This window comes from Castor canadensis, chromosome 10 (genome assembly GCF_047511655.1).
Source record: "Castor canadensis chromosome 10, mCasCan1.hap1v2, whole genome shotgun sequence".
NCBI lineage: Eukaryota > Metazoa > Chordata > Mammalia > Rodentia > Castoridae > Castor > Castor canadensis.
This window is the reverse complement of record NC_133395.1, coordinates 104,429,316-104,452,833: the sequence shown is the minus strand read 5'-3', so window position 1 is coordinate 104,452,833 and position 23,518 is coordinate 104,429,316. Positions and strand designations below refer to the sequence as shown.

Sequence of the window (23,518 nt, the reverse complement as noted above, 5' to 3'; positions counted from 1 at the left end):
GCTTTACACCAAACAGTAGAACATGGTGACAAATCATATGTCCTCACACTGTAGCACCACCCCCTTCCTTGTGTGGTCAACCCTGACCACTCATAATAAAATTTTAGATCCTGCTCTCCAATCACTTGCTCCCAAGGTACTTCCATGAGAATTCATAGTGATTTTGGTATGCAGTTTGAGCCCTGTTTTCACTCATTAACCTAGAACAATCTTACTCTTAATCCTACTTCAGCCCCAAACTCATCTTTTTTTTTCATTATTGTTGTGCTGGGTGGGGAATACAATGTGGTATTTACAAAGTTCTTACAATGTATCAAATATATCATAGTTGCATTCACCCCCTCCATCCTTCTCCTTTATCCCTCCTTCCCCCATTCCTGGAACAGTTTCAGTAAGTACCATTTTTGCATTTCCATACATGTGTTCACATTATTTGCATGATATTCATCCTCTTACTCTTTTCCCCACCATCTCCCTCCTTCCACTGGGACCAACCCCCCCACACACACATACACCCAGCAGGACCTGTTCTGCCCTCCTGTTCTCCAATTTTGTAGGAAAAAAAACGATAAAAGATTAAAAGAGAAACATGACGCTTTGCTAGTCTGAGAAGTTTCCTTGTGTTGTTTCCATACATACGCATTACAACCCCAATTAGTTCATCTCCTCTAGTCCTCTTCATTCCTCCCTAAATTCCCATCCCATGGTAGCCCCAGCAAGTTCAAGATTTCTATATTCATTCCTGTACAGAGAGCACATCCCCACAATCAAGTTTTTTGTTTCTTTCCCTTTCCCTATCCCTCTCATACATGACCTCCCCTTAGTGTGTCCCACATCCCATAACATCGATGCATTTGTTTTGGGTCTATTATCCGCATATGAGAGAGAACATGTGATTTTTGGCCTTCTCAGCCTGGCTAACTTCACTTAAGATGATGTTCTCCAGCTCCATCCATTTATCTGCAAATGACAAAATTTCACTCTTCTTTGTGGCTGAGTAAAATTCCATTGTGTATAAATATAATATTTTCACAATCCATGTGTCAGTAGTGGGACATCTAGGCTATTTCCATAGATTAGCTATTGTGAATAGTTCTGCAATAAACATGAATGTGCAGGTGCCTTAGTTGTAACCTGACTTACATTCCTTTGGGTATATCCCTGGGAGTGGGATTGCTGGATCATAGGGAAGGTTTATGTTTAGTTTTTTGAGAAGCCTCCATATTGTTTTCCATAGTGGTTGTACTAATTTGCAGTGCATAAGGGTTCCTTTTTCTCCGCATCCTCACTAACATTTGTTGTTGCTTGTGTTCTTAATAGTAGCTATTCTAACAGAAGTGAAGTACAATCTTAGTGTGGTGTTGATTTGCATTTCCTCTATGGCCAGGATGGTGAGCATTTTTTCATGTACTTTTTAGTCATTTAGAGTTCTTCCTTTGAAAAGGCTCTGTTCAGTTCATTTGCCCATTTCTTCATTAGGTCATTGATTTTTGTGGGTATTTAATTTTTTGACCCTCTTGTGTATTTTGGTTATCAGTCCCTTGTCTGATGGAGAGCTGACAAAGATTTTCTCCCACTCTGTGGGTGGTCTCTTCAGTTTAGAGACCATTTCTTTTGTTGTGCACAAGTTTTTCAATTTCATGTAATCCCATTTGTCCAACCTTTCTCTTAGTTGCTGGGTTGCTGGAGTTCTACTGAGGAATTCTTTGCCTATACCTATTGCTTCCTGAGTATTCCCTGTTCTTTCTTCAGAGTTCTAACCTCAGAGTTTCAGGTCTAATATTAAAGTCCTTAATCCACTTTGATTGATACTTGTACAAGGTGATAAATATGGATCTAGTTTCAATTTTCCTTAGGCAGATATCCAGTTTTCCCAGTTATATTTGTTGAAGAGGCTGTCTTTTCTCCATCGCATGTTTTTGGCATCTTTGTCAAAGACAAGTTGGTTATAGTTGTATGGCTTCATATCTGGGTCCTCTATTCTGTTCCACTGGTCTTCACATCTGTTTTTATGCCAGTACCATGCTGTTTTTATTGCTATGGCTCTGTAGTATAGTTTGAAGTCAGGTATTGTGATACCTCCAGCACTGCTCTTTTTGCACAGTATTGCCTTGGCTATTCTAGGTTTTTTGTGCTTCCAAATCAACTTTACGGTTAATTTTTCAATCTCTATGATGAAAATTATTGGAATTTTGGTGGGAATTGCATTGAACATGTAGATTGCTTTTGGTAGTGTAGCCATTTTTACTAGGTTAATTCTACCAACCCATGAGCATGGGAGATCTTTCCATCTGTAGTCTTCAATTTCTTTCTTCAATAGTTTGTAGTTTTCCTTGTAGAGCTCATTCACATCCTTTGTGAAGGTTATTCCTAAGTATTTTTTTAAGCTATTGTAAATGGAATTGTTTTCCCATATTCTTTCTCAATCTGTTCATTGTTGGTGCAAATTGTTGTTTGTAAATTGTTTTGTATCCTGCTGCTTTGCTGGAGCTGTTTGTACTGTCTCGGAGATTTTTGGTGAAGTTTTTCAGATTTTTTAGGTATAAAATCATGTCATCTGTGGACAGGGATAGTTTGACTTCTTCTTTACCTATTTGTAGTCCTTTTATTTCTTCTTCCTGTCCTGTTGCTCTGGATAGGAATTTCAAGACTATGTTGAACGTGAGTTGGACGATTGGGCAGCCTTGTCTCATTCCTGACTTTAGGGGAAATGGCTTCAGATTTTCATCATTAAGTATGATGTTGGCTATAGGTTTGTCATGTATAGCCTTTATTATGTTGAGGAACCTTCCTTCTATTCTTGTTTTGTCAGAGCTTTTATCATGAAGGATGATGAATTTTACCGAATACTTTTTCTGCATCTTTTGAAATGATCAAGTGGTTTTGGTCATTGCTTCTGCTAATGTGCTGTATTACATTTAAAGGTTTACATATGCTGAACCAGCATCCCTACATCCCTGGGATAAAGCTGGCTTGGTCGTGGTGAATGATCTTTCTGATATACTATTGGATTTGGTTTCCCATTATTTTATTGAGGATTTTTTGCATCTATGTTCATTAAAGAGATTGGCCTGTAATTTTCTTTTTTTGTTGTATGCTTCTCTGGTTTTGGGATGAGTGTAATACTGGCTTCATAGAATGAGTTTGGCAGTGTTCCTTCCCTTTCAATTTCATGGAAAAGTTTAAAGAGTGTTGGTATTTGTTCTTATTTAAGGCTCTGGTAGAATTCAGCCATGAATCTGTCAGGTCCTGGACTTTTCTTTATTGCTACATCAATTTCATTGCATGTTATAGATCTGTTTATTCTCCTGGTTGAATTTTAGATGGTCATATGTATCTAGAGAGCTGACCATTTCTTCTATGTTTTCCAATGTATTTGAATATAGGTTTTCAGAGTAGTACCTGGATTTCCTTAGTGTTTGTTGTTATTATCCTCCTTTCATTTCTGATTTTATTAAGTTGGGTCTTTCCCTCTTTGTTTTAGTCAGATTTGCCAGGGGTTTGTCAATCTTGTTTATTTTTTCAGACAACCAGCTTTTTGTTTCATTAATTCTTAATATATATAATTAATATGTATATATTAATATATAATATTAGATTTAAAGTCTATTCCCCTTAGGAATGCCTAAGGAGCAATGTGTTGTTCAGCCTCCAGCTATGTATTTTCTGTGCTTCTTTCGTTGTTGAATTCTAGGTTTACTACATTGTGGTCAGATAGTATGCAGGAAGTCATTTTGATTTTCTTATAATTGTTGAGACTTGCTTTGTGTCCTAGGACGTAGTCTATTTTGGAGAAAGTTCCATAGGCTGTTGAGAAGAATGTGTATTATGCTGTTGTAGGATGGAATACTCTGTAGGCATTAGTCAGGCCCATTAGATCTATGGAGCTTTTCAATCCTAGAATCTCTTTGTTGATGTTTTTGTCTAGATGACCCATCTATTAGTGATAGAGGAGTTTTAGAGTTTCCCACTAGCACTGTGTTGGGATCTGTCTGTGATTTTAAGTCCAGTAGTGGATGTTTAATGAAGTTGGGTACACCGATGTTGGGTACATATGATAATTGTTATTTTCTCTTGATGTATTGCTCCTTTTATTAGTCTGCAATGCCCTTCTTCATCTCTTCTGACTTATTTAGAATTAAAGTCTACTTTATCTGATATAAATATTGCTATTCCTGCCTGTTTGGGGGACCATTAGCTTGGTAAATCTTCTTCTGCCCTTTCACTTTGAAAGTGTTTCTGTCAATAAGGTGGGTTTCTTATAAACAACAGATTGTCTTGTCTTCCTTTTTAATCCAGTTTGCCAACTGGTGTCTTTTAATGGATCAGTTGAGAACATTAGCATTTAGTGCCAATATTGAGAGGTATGTGGTGATTCCTGCCATTTAGTTGTTTTTGTTGCTTAGGAATTTTTGTGTGTGCAGCAAAATCTATGCTATTCTCTGAGTGCTTGCTTGTTCTTCTCTTGAGGCTTAATATTTCACATCCTTTCATGGTTACATTTGTTTTTGTCTTCCGTATGTAGTATTCCTGTAGTGGTGGTTGGTAGCCATATATTGTTTTAGTTTCTGCTTATCATGGAAGACTTTTATCCCTCCACGGGTTTACCTTTATATGTTATTTGATTTTTCCATCGATTGTGAATGATAGCTTTTCTGGGTAGAGTATCCTAGGACTGAAATTGTTTCTTTCAGTGCTTGAAATACTTCACTCCCTGCCCTTCTTGCTTTTAAGGTTTCTGTTGAGAAATCTGCTGTTATTTTGTTTAGAATGGTTGATACATCATAGAGTAATGCCTGATAAAAGTTAGCTTTATTGTTGCTATTACCAAAAATATTTTTCTGTCCTTTAAAAACACTATGTCCAAGAGACATAGTTAAGTAACTTATAAAAATTTAATAATCCCTGAAATACAGCAGAAATGTTGACCTGAAGGAAATGAACAATTCATTTATGTATTATTAACACTTTCAAAAATGATCTGGATATCATGGTTTCCATAGCATAACAAGATCAGGCAGGTTATCTTCAGAATAATGCTTCATTTATTTTTTATCATAAACCTCATTTTAAAAATATAGAAAAGTATAAAGAACCAGGAAAACCTATAATCAATGTCTCCTACTAGAAATAACCACCACTAACATCTTAGAGTGTAATAGCATTCTAAAACCTGTGTTTTCTGATATGCTATTATGGTTCCTTTTTTGAATTAAGCAAATATGAAATGCGGTTTTTCACTTAGCACATTTTAAATGCTCCATACCCACATGTCACCAGCAGCAATTATCATGGAAAACACAGACATAAAACACCATCATTGCAGAAAGTTCTTCTGAACAGCACAGTCTATACCCTTTACTGTACATATAGTCTCCATCACAAAAACTTACCACTGACTCTTTATGAATATGGAAATATTTCCATTTAAAATATGTCTTACAAGAAATTCCTCGAGTTGATTTGTTAGATCAAGTGACACATGTTTTAAAGATATGAATACACGTGTACATGTTCATCATTTGCAAAGCCTCAGACATTCTGCATTTTGCACATCCATGTGCACAAATGTGTATATGCACACACATGTGCACACACACATAATTTCTAACACAATTACTCATTGTGTGTTTCAGAAAAATGAGAGCCAGATCCACCAAAACAATAACACAGAATGTAAAAAATAATAGAAAATGGAGTACACAAATATGAAATAAAAGTTCAGAGTGGCAACTTTAAAAAAGACTAGATAGCAACTAAGAATAAGAACATAGTAGACACAGGGGCATGGTGGATCATGCCTGTAGTCCCAACTACTCAGAAGGTGGAGATCAGGAGAACTGGGCCTCAAGGCCAGCCAGGCAAAAAGCTAGTAAAACTCCATCTCAACTAACTAGCCCTAGCATGGTGGCACATGCCTGTGACCCCAACCATGAGGGAGGTATAGGTAGGATTGTAGTCTATGACTATCCCTGGGCAAAAAATGCAAGACCCTATCTGAAAACTAACTCAAGCAAAAAGGGATGTTGGTGTGGATCAAGTGGTAGAGCCCCTGAGTTCAAAAAAACAAAATCCAGTGAATACACTGAATGACTTAAGGAATCAATTTCCTGAAATTAAGTAGAAGCTGGGCAATGCTAGCAAGATGAAGAAAAAGATCTTCTATTAACAGAATTTAAAATTTATATTCCAAGAAAAAAATTAATATTCATAAGAATACTATAGTCAAATATGAAGCAAACTAAAATGTGTCATGACCTTGAATAATCTGCAGAATGTAAGAAAAATACTCATTTTCCTGCAACCTAAGGAACAATTAAAGATGGCTTTCTAATATGCTCAGTGTACAACCATATCACAAATTTAACCATGGAACTTATTGAATAAGTACATATACTACAAGGCTTGAAAAATCTGTATTGCAGAAAATAGACACATAACTCAGCAAATTCCATGTACTATCCTTTGAGTAGCATTCCTCTGCATATAGGCTGAATAAGGTTCAAACATGTAGAAACCAGAGAAAAAGAAAAATTCTTAATTTAAGTATGTATATGTAGGTCTGTGTGAGCACATGTACATGTTTTAAGCAGTTTGAGATTTAATTACTTTGGGTTTTAAGTCGTATCTGGAGGTAAAAATCAAGAAACTAAACTGCAAATACTATATAACCATAGCATTTATGTTGATACATCACACATGCTCTGTCCAGTCTTAGTGAACATTTGTGAAGTGGGTTACACTTGAAACAGCAAAATATACAGAGCATATGTTTAGATGAACATGCCAGGTAACATTTTGCATACATTGCTCTGAGCATTATCTTTATGTGGCTTCTCTTTCACTATCACCTTAACTTCTTAAAGAAAAGGCTTTGTCCTGATTATTTGAAGGTAGAACAGCAGGAAGGATAGGCCTAAGAGACATAAGAACAGAAAAGAGACCAAACACAACAGTACCATTTCCTCTTGACTACAGAAATTACTGTCATAATGGAATTCCATCCAGTATTCTATTCTATAATTCTGTTCCCCAACTTACCATCTTTAGAATGAAGATTTCAAGGAAATATAAAGATATTATGCTTGCAAATATCAAAAATAGGTTGAGATAGATGACAGACAGACAATACATAATAGATAGATAAGGTTATAACAATTCTTTAAGAGATAAGGCTAGAAGAATATATGACATATTAGCACAAATCAAAGATAAGGCTATGCAAATGGAATAGTTCTTGGTTTTATCAATTCAAAATTATCCTCAATTATATGTAATTGAATATATTACAAAGCAATCCTTTGATAAAATATTTAAAAGAGAGAAAAACATGATATAAAATATCAAGAATGAGAGGTAAGAGTGTTGATAAAAACCAGAGTCTACCATTAAGTGAGCAAAACATTTACTATCCAGACAATGCCCTGCCTCCAGTATGTATTGGAAATTGAGACAGCAAGTTATAATAAGACCTACATTATTGTGAGCATATTAATTATATGAAAAGTGCAGGAATAAGCATTAGCACATAAAAAGAAAATTCCATCACTGAGATCATCAAGAAGTTCACACACATAATTACATAGTACTTTTCCAGTCTTAACACAATGGAGCTTTCAGATAAGAAGAAAATAGACCAGAGCATATCATTATCCCCAGATCACTAAGTGAACTTAAATTGTTTTTAAGTTTCAAGAAGTTTATAGAGAAGGAAAAAAAACTTCAAAGTAGTCCTGAATTACAATAAGTCCATTAAGAAGTACATGTAGGGAATATGCGCAGTGACTTGCTCCTGTAATCCCTGCTATACCATAGGCAGGAAATTGGACAGATCCTGGTTCAAGGCCAGCCCACCCCAAAAGTTAGCAAGATCCCATCTCAATAAGCTGGGCATGGTGGGATGCACTTATAATCCCAGTTATGCAGGAGGCTATAGGTAGGGTAGTAGGATTGCCATCCCAGTCCAGATCCTGAGTTGGGGAAGTGGCTCAAGCAGTAGATACAGTGCCTGCCTAGTATGTACATAACTCTGAGTTCAAACTCCAGTACTTCCAACCACAGTACCAGACAAAAAGAAATGCATATGGTTGGTTAAAAATTGGTTTTCTCACTCTCTCTAATTAGATGTATGGAAGCTAAGTTTGTATCACTTATTGTCTAGTGAACACTTTAATATTTTTTAAAAAATTATTTTTTGTATGGTGCTTGTTAAAGTGACTTTGGGACAATGAGTTTGAAAAGCCTAGTAAGAAGCTTAGATGTTCATATATTATTGACTAAAAGCATAGATTCATGTTTTCACAATATTTCATTTACGTCTCCATTACGAGCACTGATCAGTAGGATATGGTAGGTTATGCTGATATATGACAAAACTTTAAATCTTAGGGACTTAAGGAAACATACTTATTTCTTGCTCATACAACATATTCATTTACAGGTGAGAAGGTCTTCCTTTTCAAATTACTCTTACTGAGTCACAAGCTGACAAAGCCTTCAGCATCTAAACAGAATTGGTCTCTGTTGAAGGAAAAGAACCTTAGCAAGAAAACATCAGCTTTTAACGTCTTCTGCCAGAAAGCAACACATTACTTCCCTTCACATTTTGACCAAGCAAATAACATGACTTCTAGAATAACCTAACTTCAAAGTGGCTGTAACACTGAAGTAGAACAAGAAATATGAGTAAATAAATCTAATCTTTACAAGAGTTTCATATTCCATATTTTGATTGACTTGTTTCCTCCTTTCTGAGTTAGTTTTGAAGTCCTAAAAGCAATACTGAATATTGTGCATATTTCCAGGATTAGTACTTTATGCAGTACTAGTCACTCAGTAAATATTTGTTGAATGAATGAAAGGGATGGTCAGTGACATCAAATATTTCAGTATATTAAAGAAGAGTTAATACTGAAAAGAGATTTCTGGGTGTCAACTTAGTTCGCTTGTAATCTCTTAAAAAGAGCAAGCCAAAATTAGGTGAGGAAATAAAGAAAAAGGCAGAGACTGCCCTTTCTAGAAGTTTTACAATGATCCCAAGTACAGATTTCAGACAGCAGCTTAAGGAAGGAAAAGAAGGGAAGGGAGAGAGGGAAGGGAGAACAAAGAGGGAAGGGAAGAGAGAGGAAGGGGAAAAGGAAGGAGGAAGAAAGGAGGAAGCAAGGAAGGAGAAAGGTATTATCTTCTATAACTAGGGTTAGATATTTTGACTTAATTGTTGGAAACAAAATGAACTGTGATGTGTTCCCGTTTTTCTCAATAGCCATTTAAAACCTACTGTCACCTGTTAGTGCTAGAAGGAGGCTGAATTGATTCAACTAACTTAAAACATATACACAAGTATTATTCTACAACTCACAAGAAGTTTTTCTATTTTTAGAATCTAATACCTCCTTTAAAATGAGCTCATAAAAGAAGGAAAAATAAAGTAGAAAAATTTTGCATTTTGCTTAAAAATGAACTTAAGCCTTCCTTGAGTATTTACGAGGCTCTGCTACCTTGGGTATATGGATGAAATTTAATATTGGTCTCAATACCAGTGAAAAAGGTAAATGTACATGAGAAAGACTTTTTTTTTTTTTTTTTTTTTTTGCGGTACTGGCACTTGAACTCAGGGACTTCATCTTGAGCCATTTCACCCAGTTTTTTGTGATAGGGTTTTCAAGATAGGGTCTCACAAACTTTTTGCCTGGGCTGGCTTTGAACTTTTATCCTCCTGATCTCTGCTCCTGAGTAGCTAGGATTATAGGCATGAGCCACCGGCACCCAGCCAGAAAGACTTTTTAAGGTTCCCTGTGTTCGTTAATAACGAGGAACAAAAAGCAATCATTATAACTCGTTGTAAATCAAGATTGGTATCTACTGTCTAAGTTGCACAGAAATAGTTAAACTTGGAATAAGCAGCATTGATGTTTACAGTGCTGGGAATCAAACCCAAGCCCTCATGCTCACGCACTCTACCTCTGAGCTACACCCCCAGTCCACAGTCTTGATATTGAAAGAAAGTCATGTCAAGAAGGGGTGAAATGTTGAACTCAGATTAGAAGGACAGTAGGAATACCAGTAAAGGTGATAGAAGATGATGTCCTAAGGAGACAGTAACTCTCATATGTGTACAGGAAATACTTATGAAACTTACAGAAACAAATGAATTTATAATATCATTTTTGTTATTTGATGACATGATTATTTTTAAACCTAGCTTATATGAGAGATTCGGATATGTGTACGAAGATATAATATTCAATGGAAAGATATTTTTAATATATAGCTGAGTTCTTAAAATCATATTTGGGACACCTTGTAAAGCTGAACGGAAAATGGGAGGAAATTGGCAATCCACATGAACCTGGGAATTTTGCAATTTTACAGCCAGAGCCACTTGACTAAGCTTCAGCCCTACCCTTCCTGGGGGTGTCCTGATTTTAGGTTGGAAAGTATTCACAGTTGAATTCTTACACCTTGTTTTATTTTCTGAAAAATTTTAGGAACTAGTAAACCAAGAGCTAAATAAACCTTTGCTAGCTATTTTAAGAGCATGATTTCTTTCTTTAAACTATGTGCCTGCTCTCTTATTCATTCAGAGAAAACTTCCTTTCCAATTTTCCACGCAAAGTGTGCCAAGCCACCCTTCAACTAATCTCTTGATGACTTCCAACCTATTTTAGTTTGTATATCCTCATTACACTCCCATGCCTGCACGGACATATCTGTGGAGGCACCACCACATTTCTGGCTCCAGACACAGTAAGTATTGCACATAACTTGGCTGTATCTTAAATGACATACCTCACTGTGTTTTCCATACACAGTGTGACATTCAGCCACATTTCAATAATTTATTACCATCATCATTTGCTAGACTACATTTATTGACACCTCAGTAAGAGCCAGATTCCAAGATTCATTGCTGTTTATTTTAGTGACAAAGCAAGAACCTGAAGTCTTAAAAATTCTTTCAAAATGGAACAAATACAGCTGTGTTCCTAGCAGGGAGCACAAGGCACATTGTGTTGGCATATGTTGTCTCACTCTGCGTCCCTCAGTTTGCCTCAGTTTAGCAGTTAGAAACAAAGAAATAACAGTTCAATTTTAATGTTTTGACTTTTCCTTTGTGAAATTCATGAAAGAGAAATGAATACCTGTGTTCCTAGGAGACACCTATAATCAGGGTGATCATTCAGTTGGCACAGTTCTGTTTCTTTATTTGAAAATAAAGAGCCTTCTAATATGATTGGATTATGCTGTTCCTCTAGAGATCGCTCACTATTATTGCCTTAAAACTTTTATTATTCCAAAACACACAATGTCAATTACTAAAATATTCCATTTGGTTTATGAAGATTAAAAAATTATAGCCTTTTGTTGCTCTGAACAAAACTCACTGACATTGCATCTCACATACATTTGGGAAAACAGTTTTAAGTCGCAAGGTTTCAAATCATCAAAGGGATGCAGTAAAAACAAATTCATCGAATAACACAGAATTTCCAAACTCGGCTAGTGGACAAGGTGATTCATTGCTTTGTCAGCTTTGATGTGGCAAGACAAAACAGAAAGTAAGAGACTGGGAAAGCAGAAAAATGCAGATATGAGAAACTTTCAAACTTGGGCATAGAAAACAAGCCATTTCCTGCAATTAGAATGTAATAGGCATCAATTTATATGAAGATATCTTTTACAGTACCTAATTAGTCTAATCAATCTAGAAACTTGTTAATGGTCCTGACAATTTTCCTTAAGGACCACATCAAAGCATATAAAATAAATGTTAAAGTCACTTTCAGCATTTGCATAGAATTAGCTTATCTCCAATCAAATCTGAATATGGTTATAAAGCCTGTCTTGGAGTACATTTCACAGTAACTTTCAAACTAAGTTTCATTAATACTGCCTTAATACTGTCATTTATTGATTGTTCTCATCTCCACTCCATTCAGATACTATTATTGTCTCCCAGTAAGTCATTCAAAGGCATGGTGGACTTCACAGTAGATGTTTCCCAGCACATGTGGAAAGGGAAAGAAATGACTCTGGGCAGCAGTCAGAACAACTGGCTTGAGTGCTTAGTTCATAACCCAGCACTGCAACCTGCTGGGTACTTGGATTTGGAATATCACCTGACCTCTAATAGTTTTTGTCCTTATTACTTAAAAAAATGGCTAATAAAAATTACCTACATACCTAATCTGTGGGGAGAAACAAATATTACTGGTGTAATTTATGTATTCTGTGAAATACTATTTCAACATAAGCTTTCAATATGTGAATTAATTTGAAAAGTTAAATGAAGTTTTGTTCTAACTGGACATATATATATAAATTTCATCACTGCTAAATACTGGCTTTTCAGTATTATTATTAGTTATTCTTACTATTTTATTATTTGTTTATATTTATTTTTATTTATTATTTAATATTTATAGTCCATCTAAATATTATTATATCTATTACTTTGTTATATTATTTTAATAAATAATGTTATTTATTATTTATCTTTGCTATTATTTTTTCAAATTTTCTTATGCATGCCAAAAAGTCCTAATTATAACAACTTTAATTTCATTAAGAACAATTTTTTTAAGAAATAAATTATTACTTTTTGCTTTCTTTGGAATCCTGAGTGGTTCTTTTTCAAATTTTAAAAATTTAAATTAAGAAGACATCCCTTAATCTGTGATCTAAGATGAAAAGATATTATTTTACATTGCAATTATCATCTCTTCAAGTTAACATGTATTTATTTTTATTTATAATTAGTCAAAGAGGGATACATTAGCATCAAAATCATAATTTATGATTCATATATTATTAAAAATGTCACTAATTAATAAAAAACTATTACAAATCCAACATGCTCACCAAATTCAACAAGAAGTGACAGAAGGAATTTTGAGAGTTTCCTAATTATAAGCTTCATCATAAGGTGATGAAATACTTTACCCAAACTAGCAAAAGTCATCAATCAACCAGTAATTGAGCTGTGTCACTTTATCAGGAGAGAACAAATGACAAAGTATATCCAAATCACACAGATAATTATGGTGCTTTTATGGCACATTTCAGAGTGTCTGTAGGTCAGACAGACATTCAAGGCACCTATTTTTCTCAGGTATCTTACAGAGTCAAGTTGACCCCAACTTTTAACCCATTACAAAGAATGATAGCACTTGAAATCTGTCAAAATTGGTGAGCTCAAGCTCACCGCTCGACATCATTACCAAAATCAATAGGGCTTTGTCTATAGAATACATAGCTTCCTCAGGCTTCTAGAAACTTTGAAATATATGAAGTTAACAACCAGAAGGCATCCCAGGAGCTAAATTTTTCTACACTTTGTAAGGATGATTCCTATGAAAGTCTGTTTACATTAACAAGGATGTTACTCACTGGACCATTCTGTTCCCTCTTTAAGATGATTCATGGGAAAAAATTCTCTCCAGTCTCAGTACCAAGAATGGCCATTTTGTCTAGAAAAATAGACTTGCAATTATATCTGCTTCTTCGGGTCTGATGGTTGTCTAAAAACTTACAGCCAATTTTATGGAGCAAGTCCTGTGAGCACATGCTTCTATAGAACATAGGTCTGAGCCCTGCATTTGCCTCTCTTTCCTCTCTTTGCATCTCTTTCCTACTCTTAGAGAGATTATTCTTTATCATCAGCTTCTCAGGGATTGTTAATTTTAACTACTCTGAAGTATAATTCAAATATAGAACGCTGCAGAGATTATATGTGTATAACATATAACTTGAAGAATTTTTGCAAGTGAACAGATGCAGGTATCCAACACCAAGAATGAGAAGTGGGCCATTGCAGCACCTTAACCCTTCTCTCAATAGAACCAAATTAGCTTTGCATTAATGCTGAGCTTTATGGAAATGCAATCATGTTTTGAGGGCTTTCTAGTTCTTTTTGGTCAAAACTGTTTGTGACATTAACATATTGTAGTATGTAATCGTAGTTTGTTTACTCATTCTCATTCTAGTCCCTTATTTTAGAAAATTTAACCTAGTGATAATTTTACATAGTTTCTAAGACTTCTTAAATCCATTGCCAAAATAATTACAAATAGGCAGAATTCAAAGGACCAGGCAACAACAACGACAAAAATTGTACCTCAGGAATTTTTTTAAAATTTTGTACAACAAAAGATACTATCTACAGAGTAAAAATGCAACAATCAGAATGGGAAGAGAATATTTGCAAATCATATGTCTTATCAGAGATTGATATCCAGAATATATAGAAAACTTCTAATATTCAAAAGAAAATCCTGATTCAAAAATTGGCAAAGGAGATAAAATAGGCCATTCTTTAAAGAAGATGTGCATATGACTAAGCAAGGGTAAAGATACCCAATGCCATCATGATTAGGGAAATGCAAACCAAAACCATAGAGGGAACTCGAAGAGCTTCTACCAAAAAGTAGAAAATGTACACAGGTGGATATGGAGATGTCAGCCTGGGGTTCTTCATGGGAATGTAAAATGGGAATGCCAATGTGGAAAACACTATAGACATTCCTTCAAAAATTAAAAATAGAAATACCATATGATTCAGCAATTCAACTTGTCGTTATATACTGAATAGATTGAAAGCAGAGTCTTAAAGAGATATCTGTATACTGATGTTCATAGCAGCATTATTCACAATAGCTAACATGTAAGAAAAAGTGCCATAGCCAGGTGACTGTATAAGCAAATTGTGGTATGCACAGGCAATGGAATAATGTTTGGCCTTAAAAAGGATGGTAACATGGGTGAAACTTGAGGACATTATGCTAAATTAAACAAGCCAATCACACACACATACACATACACACACCACAAATACTGTATGAGTGCATTATATGAAGAAGTTAGAGTTGTCAAAGTCATAAAGGCAGAAAGTATCTGGTAGTTTCCAGGAACCAGAAGGAAAGGGTAATAAAGAGTGATTATTTAATTGAGAAGAAGAGGGAAAGAATTCTGGAATGGATGAGCGGAATGGCTGTAAAACAATATGAATGTATTTAATACCATGGAATCATACACTGAAAATTATCAGGATGACAATTTTCATGTCATGCATATTTTACAATAAAAATTTGACAAAAGGTAAAGTATAAATAACTACATTAATACCATCTATCCATTAAGACCACAGAAATCAATGAATGCCTTTTAATAAACAAATGTATGAAACAATCAAGAGTTCCAATAAAAGGTTAACTATCTAGTTAAACCAAAGCCCATCTAACCAGAACCTCTCATTAGTTGACATTTCTATTTAATGGCATTGTGTGCTTGATAAAATTCTGCCTATCTTTCTAAAAGTTATTTGTATTCATTTCATTATCCTTGTCCCTAATTATTTTGTTTCAAGACATATATAGAATAATCAACCTGAGGCCAAAGAATTCCATTTTTGGCCCCTTTTAGTATAGTGTATAATCTTTGGCACAGTTCTTTATCTTTAAAGTGGGTTTAATAATGACTCCTAAGATTTGAGGTTAAACAGAAAAACCAACTCTACTCAATAAAAATAAGGGAGTAGTTGTCTAGAGCAATGCTATTATTTATATACTAGATTCTTCACTCTATGCACTAGCTCTTTGCAGGGACAGATCATTCACCAAACATATATTAACTACATTACATTAGAATGAAGAGAACAGGGGCTGGGATGTAGCTCAGTGGTACAGCACTTGCCTAGCATGCGTGAGGCCCTGGGTTCGATCCCAGCACCAAAAAACAAACAAACAAAAAAAGAATGAAGAGAACAAAAATAATTGGTTGACCTACAAGTATTTCAAGAAAAATTTGGTCAAAATTTAAACATGAGTTGAAATAACACTCTTCAAAAATATATTAAATTTCAGGCTCTTTTTTGCATTTTTCAGTTCATACAGCTGTTTCATATAACTCACAAAATATAAAAATATAAAGAAAATAACTGGCAGACAAACAATTCACACACAGCCACATATTCCTACACCTCACTGAAAACACATCAATTCCTCATCCCTGGAGCCTGTGAATGTTACCTCACTTGGTCTTTACAGATGTGATTAAATGAAGGATTTTGAAATGTTGGGATTGCACTGGATGACTAGGGCAAGTCCTAATGCAATCATAAATGCCCCTATGAGAGAAAAGAGGAAACCCAGAGTGATGTAGCCACAGGCCAAGGAATGCCAAGCAGAAACTGGAAGAGACAAGGAATAGATTCTCCCCTAAAGCCTCCTAGGGGACACAACCTTGTTGAAGCCTTGATTTCAGCCCAGTGGTACTGTTTTCAGACATCTAACCTCCAAGATTCTAAGAGAACAGATTTCTGTTGTTTTCAGCCACCATGTTTGTGCTAATTTACTTGGAACAGATGACATAAGACACAAATACATAACACGTACTTAATTCATGGGTGAGGATACACCTCAATGTTAAGAGTTCTTGCTTGCATGCAACAGACCCTCGGTTCCATTCCCAGCATCACACACACATACACACCACACAAAGTCACCTAACGTATATTTAATGTGGCAGCCACAAGAAACTAATACATGGTGATGATAAAAACTAGCTAGCACTATGCTTTATTCACTATACACTAGATGCTATTTGAAGCACTTCACATGTATCGCCTTACTGACTCTTAAATCAACGTCATGAGATTTATCACTATTACAGATGAGGACACTGAGGCAAAGACAAGCAATAAATCAATTAAATTCTCATGGTTTATAAGGAACAGCACAAGGATTCAAATGGAGACATTCGAGTTCTCAACTCTCGAATGCTGCACCATGTTCAATGATAACTCTGTATTTGTGACTTTCATGTCAACTCTTCCTATGCAAATGAAACTCACAGCAACCTTAGAATTCAATACAGCACCTGCAACCTTCCTTCTTTCAATTCCAGGTGATCTGGATGGCTTTGTGAAACTCAAGACTAACTCCTAACTCCTAGGAGTAGTATCTCACCAAATGCATTTTTAGAAATCTAGATTTTTTTCTGGGTGCCTTCTGCAGTTTGCTGTGTTATCCTCTGTGTAGGAAACAGAGTAAAGATACTCTGGAAATGTTTCACTCATTTTTCTTTCATTTCAGTTAAGGACTGAGGAAGGGGTAGAGAAAGAAATCTCCAGCAAACTCTAGGAGCACATTATGAAAATTACAGTGAATAACTCGTTAGTAATACAAATGGAATGCAAGATAAGATCACAAAAATACACAGGATGTCTGACCCCATTTGATAAGAGATTCTTAGGAAAATCCACAAGTGGAGCTCCATGCATTTTGCACTGTAGTGATGCTATTTCCTCTCTTGGGTACAGATAGGTCGGATGAGTAATAAGTCATATCTGCACTATTTCCTGGATGGGCTAGATGGAAAAAAAGAAAGAACTCCCCTTGACTGCAAAAATCTCATTTAAAAGACCTATTAAGGAGTGTTGTATGCCTGACTGTTTTGGTTCATGAGTTTCCAGAGAGAGATAGATTTGACAGAAATGTGTCTTTGTTTTCCAAATAAGGCCAAAAAATAAACATATGGTTGGGTGACACTATAGGTAAAGTGGTAAAAGTATTAAATTGTCTAAATGCCTCTATCCCATTCTAGAACTGTGTTCTATTGTTCTCTACTTATTCATTAGTAGGTCAGGAGTAAAATATACATAAAGGACATCCCCAATTTAGAAAAATAGTAAAAGTGGTACAGAATTATCTGAATGTGGTTAAAATCACATCTAAAATGCAATGAAGTCTGTGTAAAGAAATTTCACTCATTTTTGCTTACTGTGGGGTCCTTAAACTTCCTCTCATTATAATATTTTTAGGTTAAGGATGGTGTTAGACCAAAAAAGTGGAGTTCCTTAGTCAGTTTTGACTTCTGTAACAAAATACAACAGGCTGGGTGACTTTAACTACTGATATTTATTTCATGGTGCCACCAGATTCAGTAACTAGTAAAGACCCTCTTCCTGGTTTGCAGATGGCTACCTTCTTAATTGTATCCTAACATGACAAAGAAAGGCCTCTTCTGGTCTTTTCTTCATCTTATAACAGCTCTAATCCTTTTACAGGGGCTCCATCCTTATGGCCTCATCTAAGGCTACTTCTCAAAGGCTTTACCTCTAAATACCATCGTTTTGGGGGTGTTAGGACTTCAAAGTATGAATTTTGGGAAGACACAAATATTTAATCTATATCATGGAGCTATCACTAATTTTATCAGACCCTAGAAGATACAAATAAATACATTTTAATGTACTGAAAAAATTTAAATCTCCAACGTGTTACCTACTTTTCAAAATATAAATTATACTGACAAATTTTGGGCATGTGCACTCTATAAGCTGATCTCAGCTTCCTAAGTGCTATGTAATTGGTTGTCTGATTTACAACCCAGAGACGTTATTTTATTTAAACTCTCACTCTAGAACCCTTGTCAGAAAACTAAGTGCCATCTAGTTTGGATTCTAAGCCCTTGAAAAACTCAAAATTACAAATCCTTTTCCATTATTAGTTTCTTTAACCTGTTATATCAATGTGACTCATGTTTGCAGACCTTAAGTTTCCTTGTAGTGATGTGGTTATTAAAATAACCAGATAATATCTAATAAAATAGTAATCCTCTTGTACAAATATGGAACATAACACCTTCAAAATATAGAATATACATCTACACGATAAAGTTAGTTACAAGGCTCTCATTGTCATAAAATATTTTACAATTTGACAATTCAACAATTAGTTAACACTTTACTATTCTTCTAAGGTTAAGTATGTATAGCTACTATAACAAATTATCCACTCCCAAAAAATAGACAAATCTCTAGGTTTGTTATTACGACTACACTATTTTAAGCTCCAAGTAAGCCTTGATAGAATCAAAAATATATTGCTTGCATTAGAGAAAACATGATTTTTTAAGACTCCAACTATAGGGAGAAAAGGCAAAAAAATTGTATTTCATGCAATACTAAGTTACTACTAAAAACACAATTAAACCCTAAAACAAAAAAGAAATACAGTAGTAGCATTAATTTAATAGGACAGAAAAATTCAGTTTTATTTTAAGATAATAACATATCATGAAAGTATAACAAAACATAGTAAAGTATCTAATTTCTCAAAGATTCTCTATTTCCCAAAGTGGTTCCCACATTTTAATAGCATTAGAATCCCAATGGATTTGTTTAAGTTTTATTTGATAATTCTGTTCACACACAGGCAATCAAATCTATGACTTAAAATAGACCCTCACCCCTCAAATAAGCATAATGACAGCTTGTGAAGAAATATGACAAATGTATCTCTTTTGTTGTTCTTACTCCAAGCTTTAAAACCTCACAATCTTTAGATAGGCACCAATATAATTTATCTAAGGAATTCATTTATAATAAGTTATGAAGTCAGAGACAAAAAACTAATGGAGAGCATGTTCTCAGGTACCTATACACACTTTGCAATGAGAAATGCAGCCTTTTAATTAAATTGTAAAGAAAATAATCCCTAAGTTGAAATGAATGGTGCGTCATTACACTATGTTTTGTTGAGTTGCAAATATTTTTCATTATTGAAATTTTGATGTACCTGGTAAGCAGCAAATCACAGCAGGGGGAGTAATTGTTTTGAAAATACTGTTGCAAATAAAGAGGAAATATTAAAACAAGCTGCTCTTACCTCTTAATAGAAATTCAACATCCTGTTGGGATCTGAGCTTTAATTATAATTTGGCTAAAATTATGAGAGTTGCAGTGCACACCTAAGGATAACTACAGAGTCGTGCAGATATGATGTTAGTACCAGACACATTTGATATTATAAATCGCACTTTGTTAAGATAAAGATGATACTATAGCCCTATTGATTTGCAATCAGGGGACCAAAGGAATAGCATCAAGGTAAACAACAAGATCTCAGCATTCAGTCTTCTAGAGCTAGTGGGCTAAATTATATAAATGCAACAAAATTTCCACTTGATTTCAAGCCTCAAGTTCCACATCCTCTTACAGTAAACATTTAAACTGATTGTGATGAATTGATCATGCTATTGCCATCATTCTGATAACTTTTCATAGGATTTAGAGATCCAGTCTTCTGATTTATTCAAATGGGGCTAAAAGAAGTTATATCATGGTTAATAGAACTGATGTTAGAGCAATCTTGGGACTCAATGCATTAACTAGGTCTTTCCCAATTTATCATCTCTAAAACTCCCTTTTTCCCAATTTATCATCTCTAAAACTCTCTTTTCTTATCTACATAATGGAGATGGTATCCCCAGAGCTGCCTTCTTGGGGTTATTGAACACTTATCAGAGCCAGAAAGCCTGATGTGCAGTGAGTGAACAAATGTCAGATATTTATTATTATTATTAAATTCTTCCAAAGGTCCCTCTGCAACTTTGTCACAAGTAAAAATCATTAGCAAATAGTGTTGGGCTTAGGTACCATTCTTCTAATACACAACTTCCAACACTTTATTTACTTCAATCTGAAATCGTACATTAACTCAAGATGTTTGCCCATTTTGTCCAGTCTATATTTTAGCTCCATGAATAGAGCGCTCAAGTTAATTCCTGAAGAACATCTGGAAAGAAATGTATCTAAATTGCAGCAAATCCCAGGCATGCTGTGCTGCATCAATCTACATAATTCAAAATGACCCATATTTGCCTTTCATGCTTAGAGAAGAGACCAGAGTCCTGGGACTAAAGTACCTACAGGCAAACGGGGGAGGGGGGGCGGGACAAGAGAACCCAGAGGGAGATGTGCCTTTCCAGAACTGAATGGATACCAAGTGAAAAATACATTTAACAGACCAACCAGCACATATCCTTGGTATGCCAGAGACAGTTTTCCCTGACACATCCCCAGAAAACATTGCAGGAATATCCTAGATCAGAACTACCTCTATGGTCCTTTGTTACATCTACAGAATGTAGGGTGTTTGTCTGGTATATTCAAGGTTCCAGAATTTGGAGACACTCAAAAGTCCAGGAACCTCAGGTTATTTGTGTGAAACCACAAATCAGCTCAGGCTAAAGCAGACAGAAACACAGCATCTAGAAACATGTGATGAAAACAAGGTTGAATTGTTGGGGCGGGGGGAACAGATTGGTATTGGTCATTTTATAGAAGATAACAACAGATATCCTCATACCCCAATTCACATCTACAATAAAACTTCTTCCGAGGTGCAAAAACTGAAAAGGTGTGACAACCTTGTGCTCTCTTTCTAACTTGGTTCCCTGAGTCTAGGACACTGGATGGCCAAGAAGACCTTCAGATTCGGAGCACTGGCTTCCAAACCCACCCTAAATGTCAGAGTGACTTTCTGGAGGGAGGCTTTCTAGAACTCATTAGCTTCTCAATCCTAAAAAAGAAGTAGAAGAAAAGAGAAAAAATGAAAAGAAAAGAGACAAGTCAGGAAGCTGGCCCGCTGGGCTTCCTTATCCTAACAACTTTGCCAGGATTCCCTAGGAGGGAGCGCTCAGAGAACACACCCAATAGGAGACAGCCAGCGGGGCGTCCGTCCAGGTGGCCCAGCCCTCGATTCCTGGCCAGAGCCAGGCTTGCCCTTTCGCCCTGGTGCTGCCCATTCTGTGCTTTAGTCCTGAACAGTGAGCAGTGACCAGAGATCCATCAGCACCGCGCTCTCCACCCTGACCAGCCAACTCACATGTTATGCTTGGTAGCAAGGAGAAGAGCAAGGGTGTAGACCGCTACTGGGGTACGGGAGCAGTGGTCCAGGGTCTGGAGGGGGCAAATGCCAAATGCCATTCCCATTCGGCGCTCCCAAGCGCCGCGAACCTGGCATCCCGCGGGGGCGCAACCCCAGCCCCCTGCCCTGTGCCCCAGCCAACTCTGCCGCTCGCTCCAGCACAGGCACCTCTTTTTGCGCTCAACTTACCCAGGCCAGGCTGAGCTGCTGGCGTCCCCAGGGGCTTTTCTCGCCTTCCTCCCGCCGAGCTCTTCATTCTCCTGCTGGCAGCCACCCGGCGCCCTGGCCCTGGCATCAGGGAGCAGCAGCCACCGAGGCTGTCTGTCCCCGAGGGCGCACGGCTGCCTGCCCGTGTCTCCGGCGGCGGTGGTCACCGCCAGCGCTGCGCCGCGGCCGCAGAGAATGGTGCCGGTTGCTCCGCGCGTGCTGTCCCTTGGGCGCGGGCTGGAGGTGGCAGTCAACGCGCCTCTGCCTCCGCCGCGCTCGCGACGCTCCGCACGCGTCCCGAGCCCGCGCCAGCCCCAGGTGCACCAGGCGGGGTAGAGGTGCGAGCCGGCGTGGAGGGAGGGGCTAGGCCCGGGGCGGGGGTGTCGGGAGGAGAGGCAAGAGAAAGGGAGATGGAGAAGAAAGACACCAGCTTCCAAGCGAAGAACTAGCTTTAATGGAGTGAGTGGGTAGTGTGCGTTATAGGGAAACCCAAGCAGGAGAAATGCACCCCAAAACTAGAGATATTGGAAATGAGCTCGGGTAAGCTGTGTCTGGCAGCTCAGAAAGAGACTTTTCTTCTGCACTTAGGCCTTTTATTCTCTCGGTTTCGGTGCAGTATCTAAGAACTCCCCCACCCTCTCATATTTAAGAGTTAGCCTCAGAGACCTCAGACAACAGATAAAGACTGGATGAGGTTACTGAAAATATACCGGAGAGTCCCATATCTACAATACCACATTTTGACAGACAGAAAGACAGACAGACAGACAATCAGACAGAGACACATAGGCACATGACTCTCTCCCGCCCTCCCAGTTCCAGTACTTACAGCTGTGTTTGTCAAAGTTTACTGTGCACAGGATTCACTTTGGGATCTTGTTTAATTTCAGACTCTGATCCAGTAGGATTTTTTTCTGGGGGGGAGGAGGAAGGACGGACGCCTGAGGTTCTTCTTTTTTTGTTTTTTTTCCAGCACTGGAGTTTGAACTCCCGGCCTCATGCTTGTTAGGCAGGCGCTCTACCAATTGAGCCACTCCTCCAGCCCTTTTAGTTTTGTGATTTTTTTTTTTTCCTGAGAGAGGGTCTCCCCAACTATTTGCCTTGGGCTGGCTTTGAATAGCCATCCTCTTGATGGGTAGCTAGGATTTCAAGTGTGTGTCACTGGTGCCTGGCCTCTGCATTTTTAATGGTTTGGCAGAGGCCACATTTTGAGTTGCAGAACACAAAAGAACAAACAAACCTGCTTTCTGACTTCAGCTGATCCACTCATAAAATAATCTGAAATAACTAGTCACTAGACACTGTTGTTCATTTGATTTCAGGATGCTATAGAGGCCAAGTAACTGATAAACTTAAGCACAGTGCCAAAGGATAAAATACTCTACATGTTAGGTCCTGATTGTTGCTAATAATTACTCTCAATAAAATCATTAAGAATACTGATGAATGGATAGAGATATTGGTAACTTACTCCTCTATATGTTCTCAAGAGAAGCTCTTATACAAAAGAAAAAAAAAGAAAAGATCACCCTAGAAATACTGTAAAGGAAGTAATAGCCTCTAAGGGGTATCCTCCTCAGATAAAGTTGCTTACTGTTGCA

The 23,518-nt window shown here is 36.8% G+C and overlaps 1 protein-coding gene across 3 annotated transcripts in view; it reads right to left on the bottom strand.

The window, feature by feature from the left end:
- Positions 1-22,209, bottom strand: part of Znf385d (zinc finger protein 385D) — a 975,601-nt gene extending 953,392 nt beyond the window's left edge. Inside the window, exon 1 of one of the 3 annotated variants that reach the window (XM_074043826.1) lies at positions 21,900-22,209. In XM_074043826.1, the coding sequence (XP_073899927.1) occupies positions 21,900-22,005 (106 nt within the window). In that variant the 5' untranslated portion in view covers positions 22,006-22,209. The remainder of the gene's footprint in view (positions 1-21,899) is intronic. The other 2 variants (XM_074043825.1, XM_074043823.1) reach the window with 2 other exon arrangements.
- Positions 22,210-23,518: the final 1,309 nt, after the last annotated feature.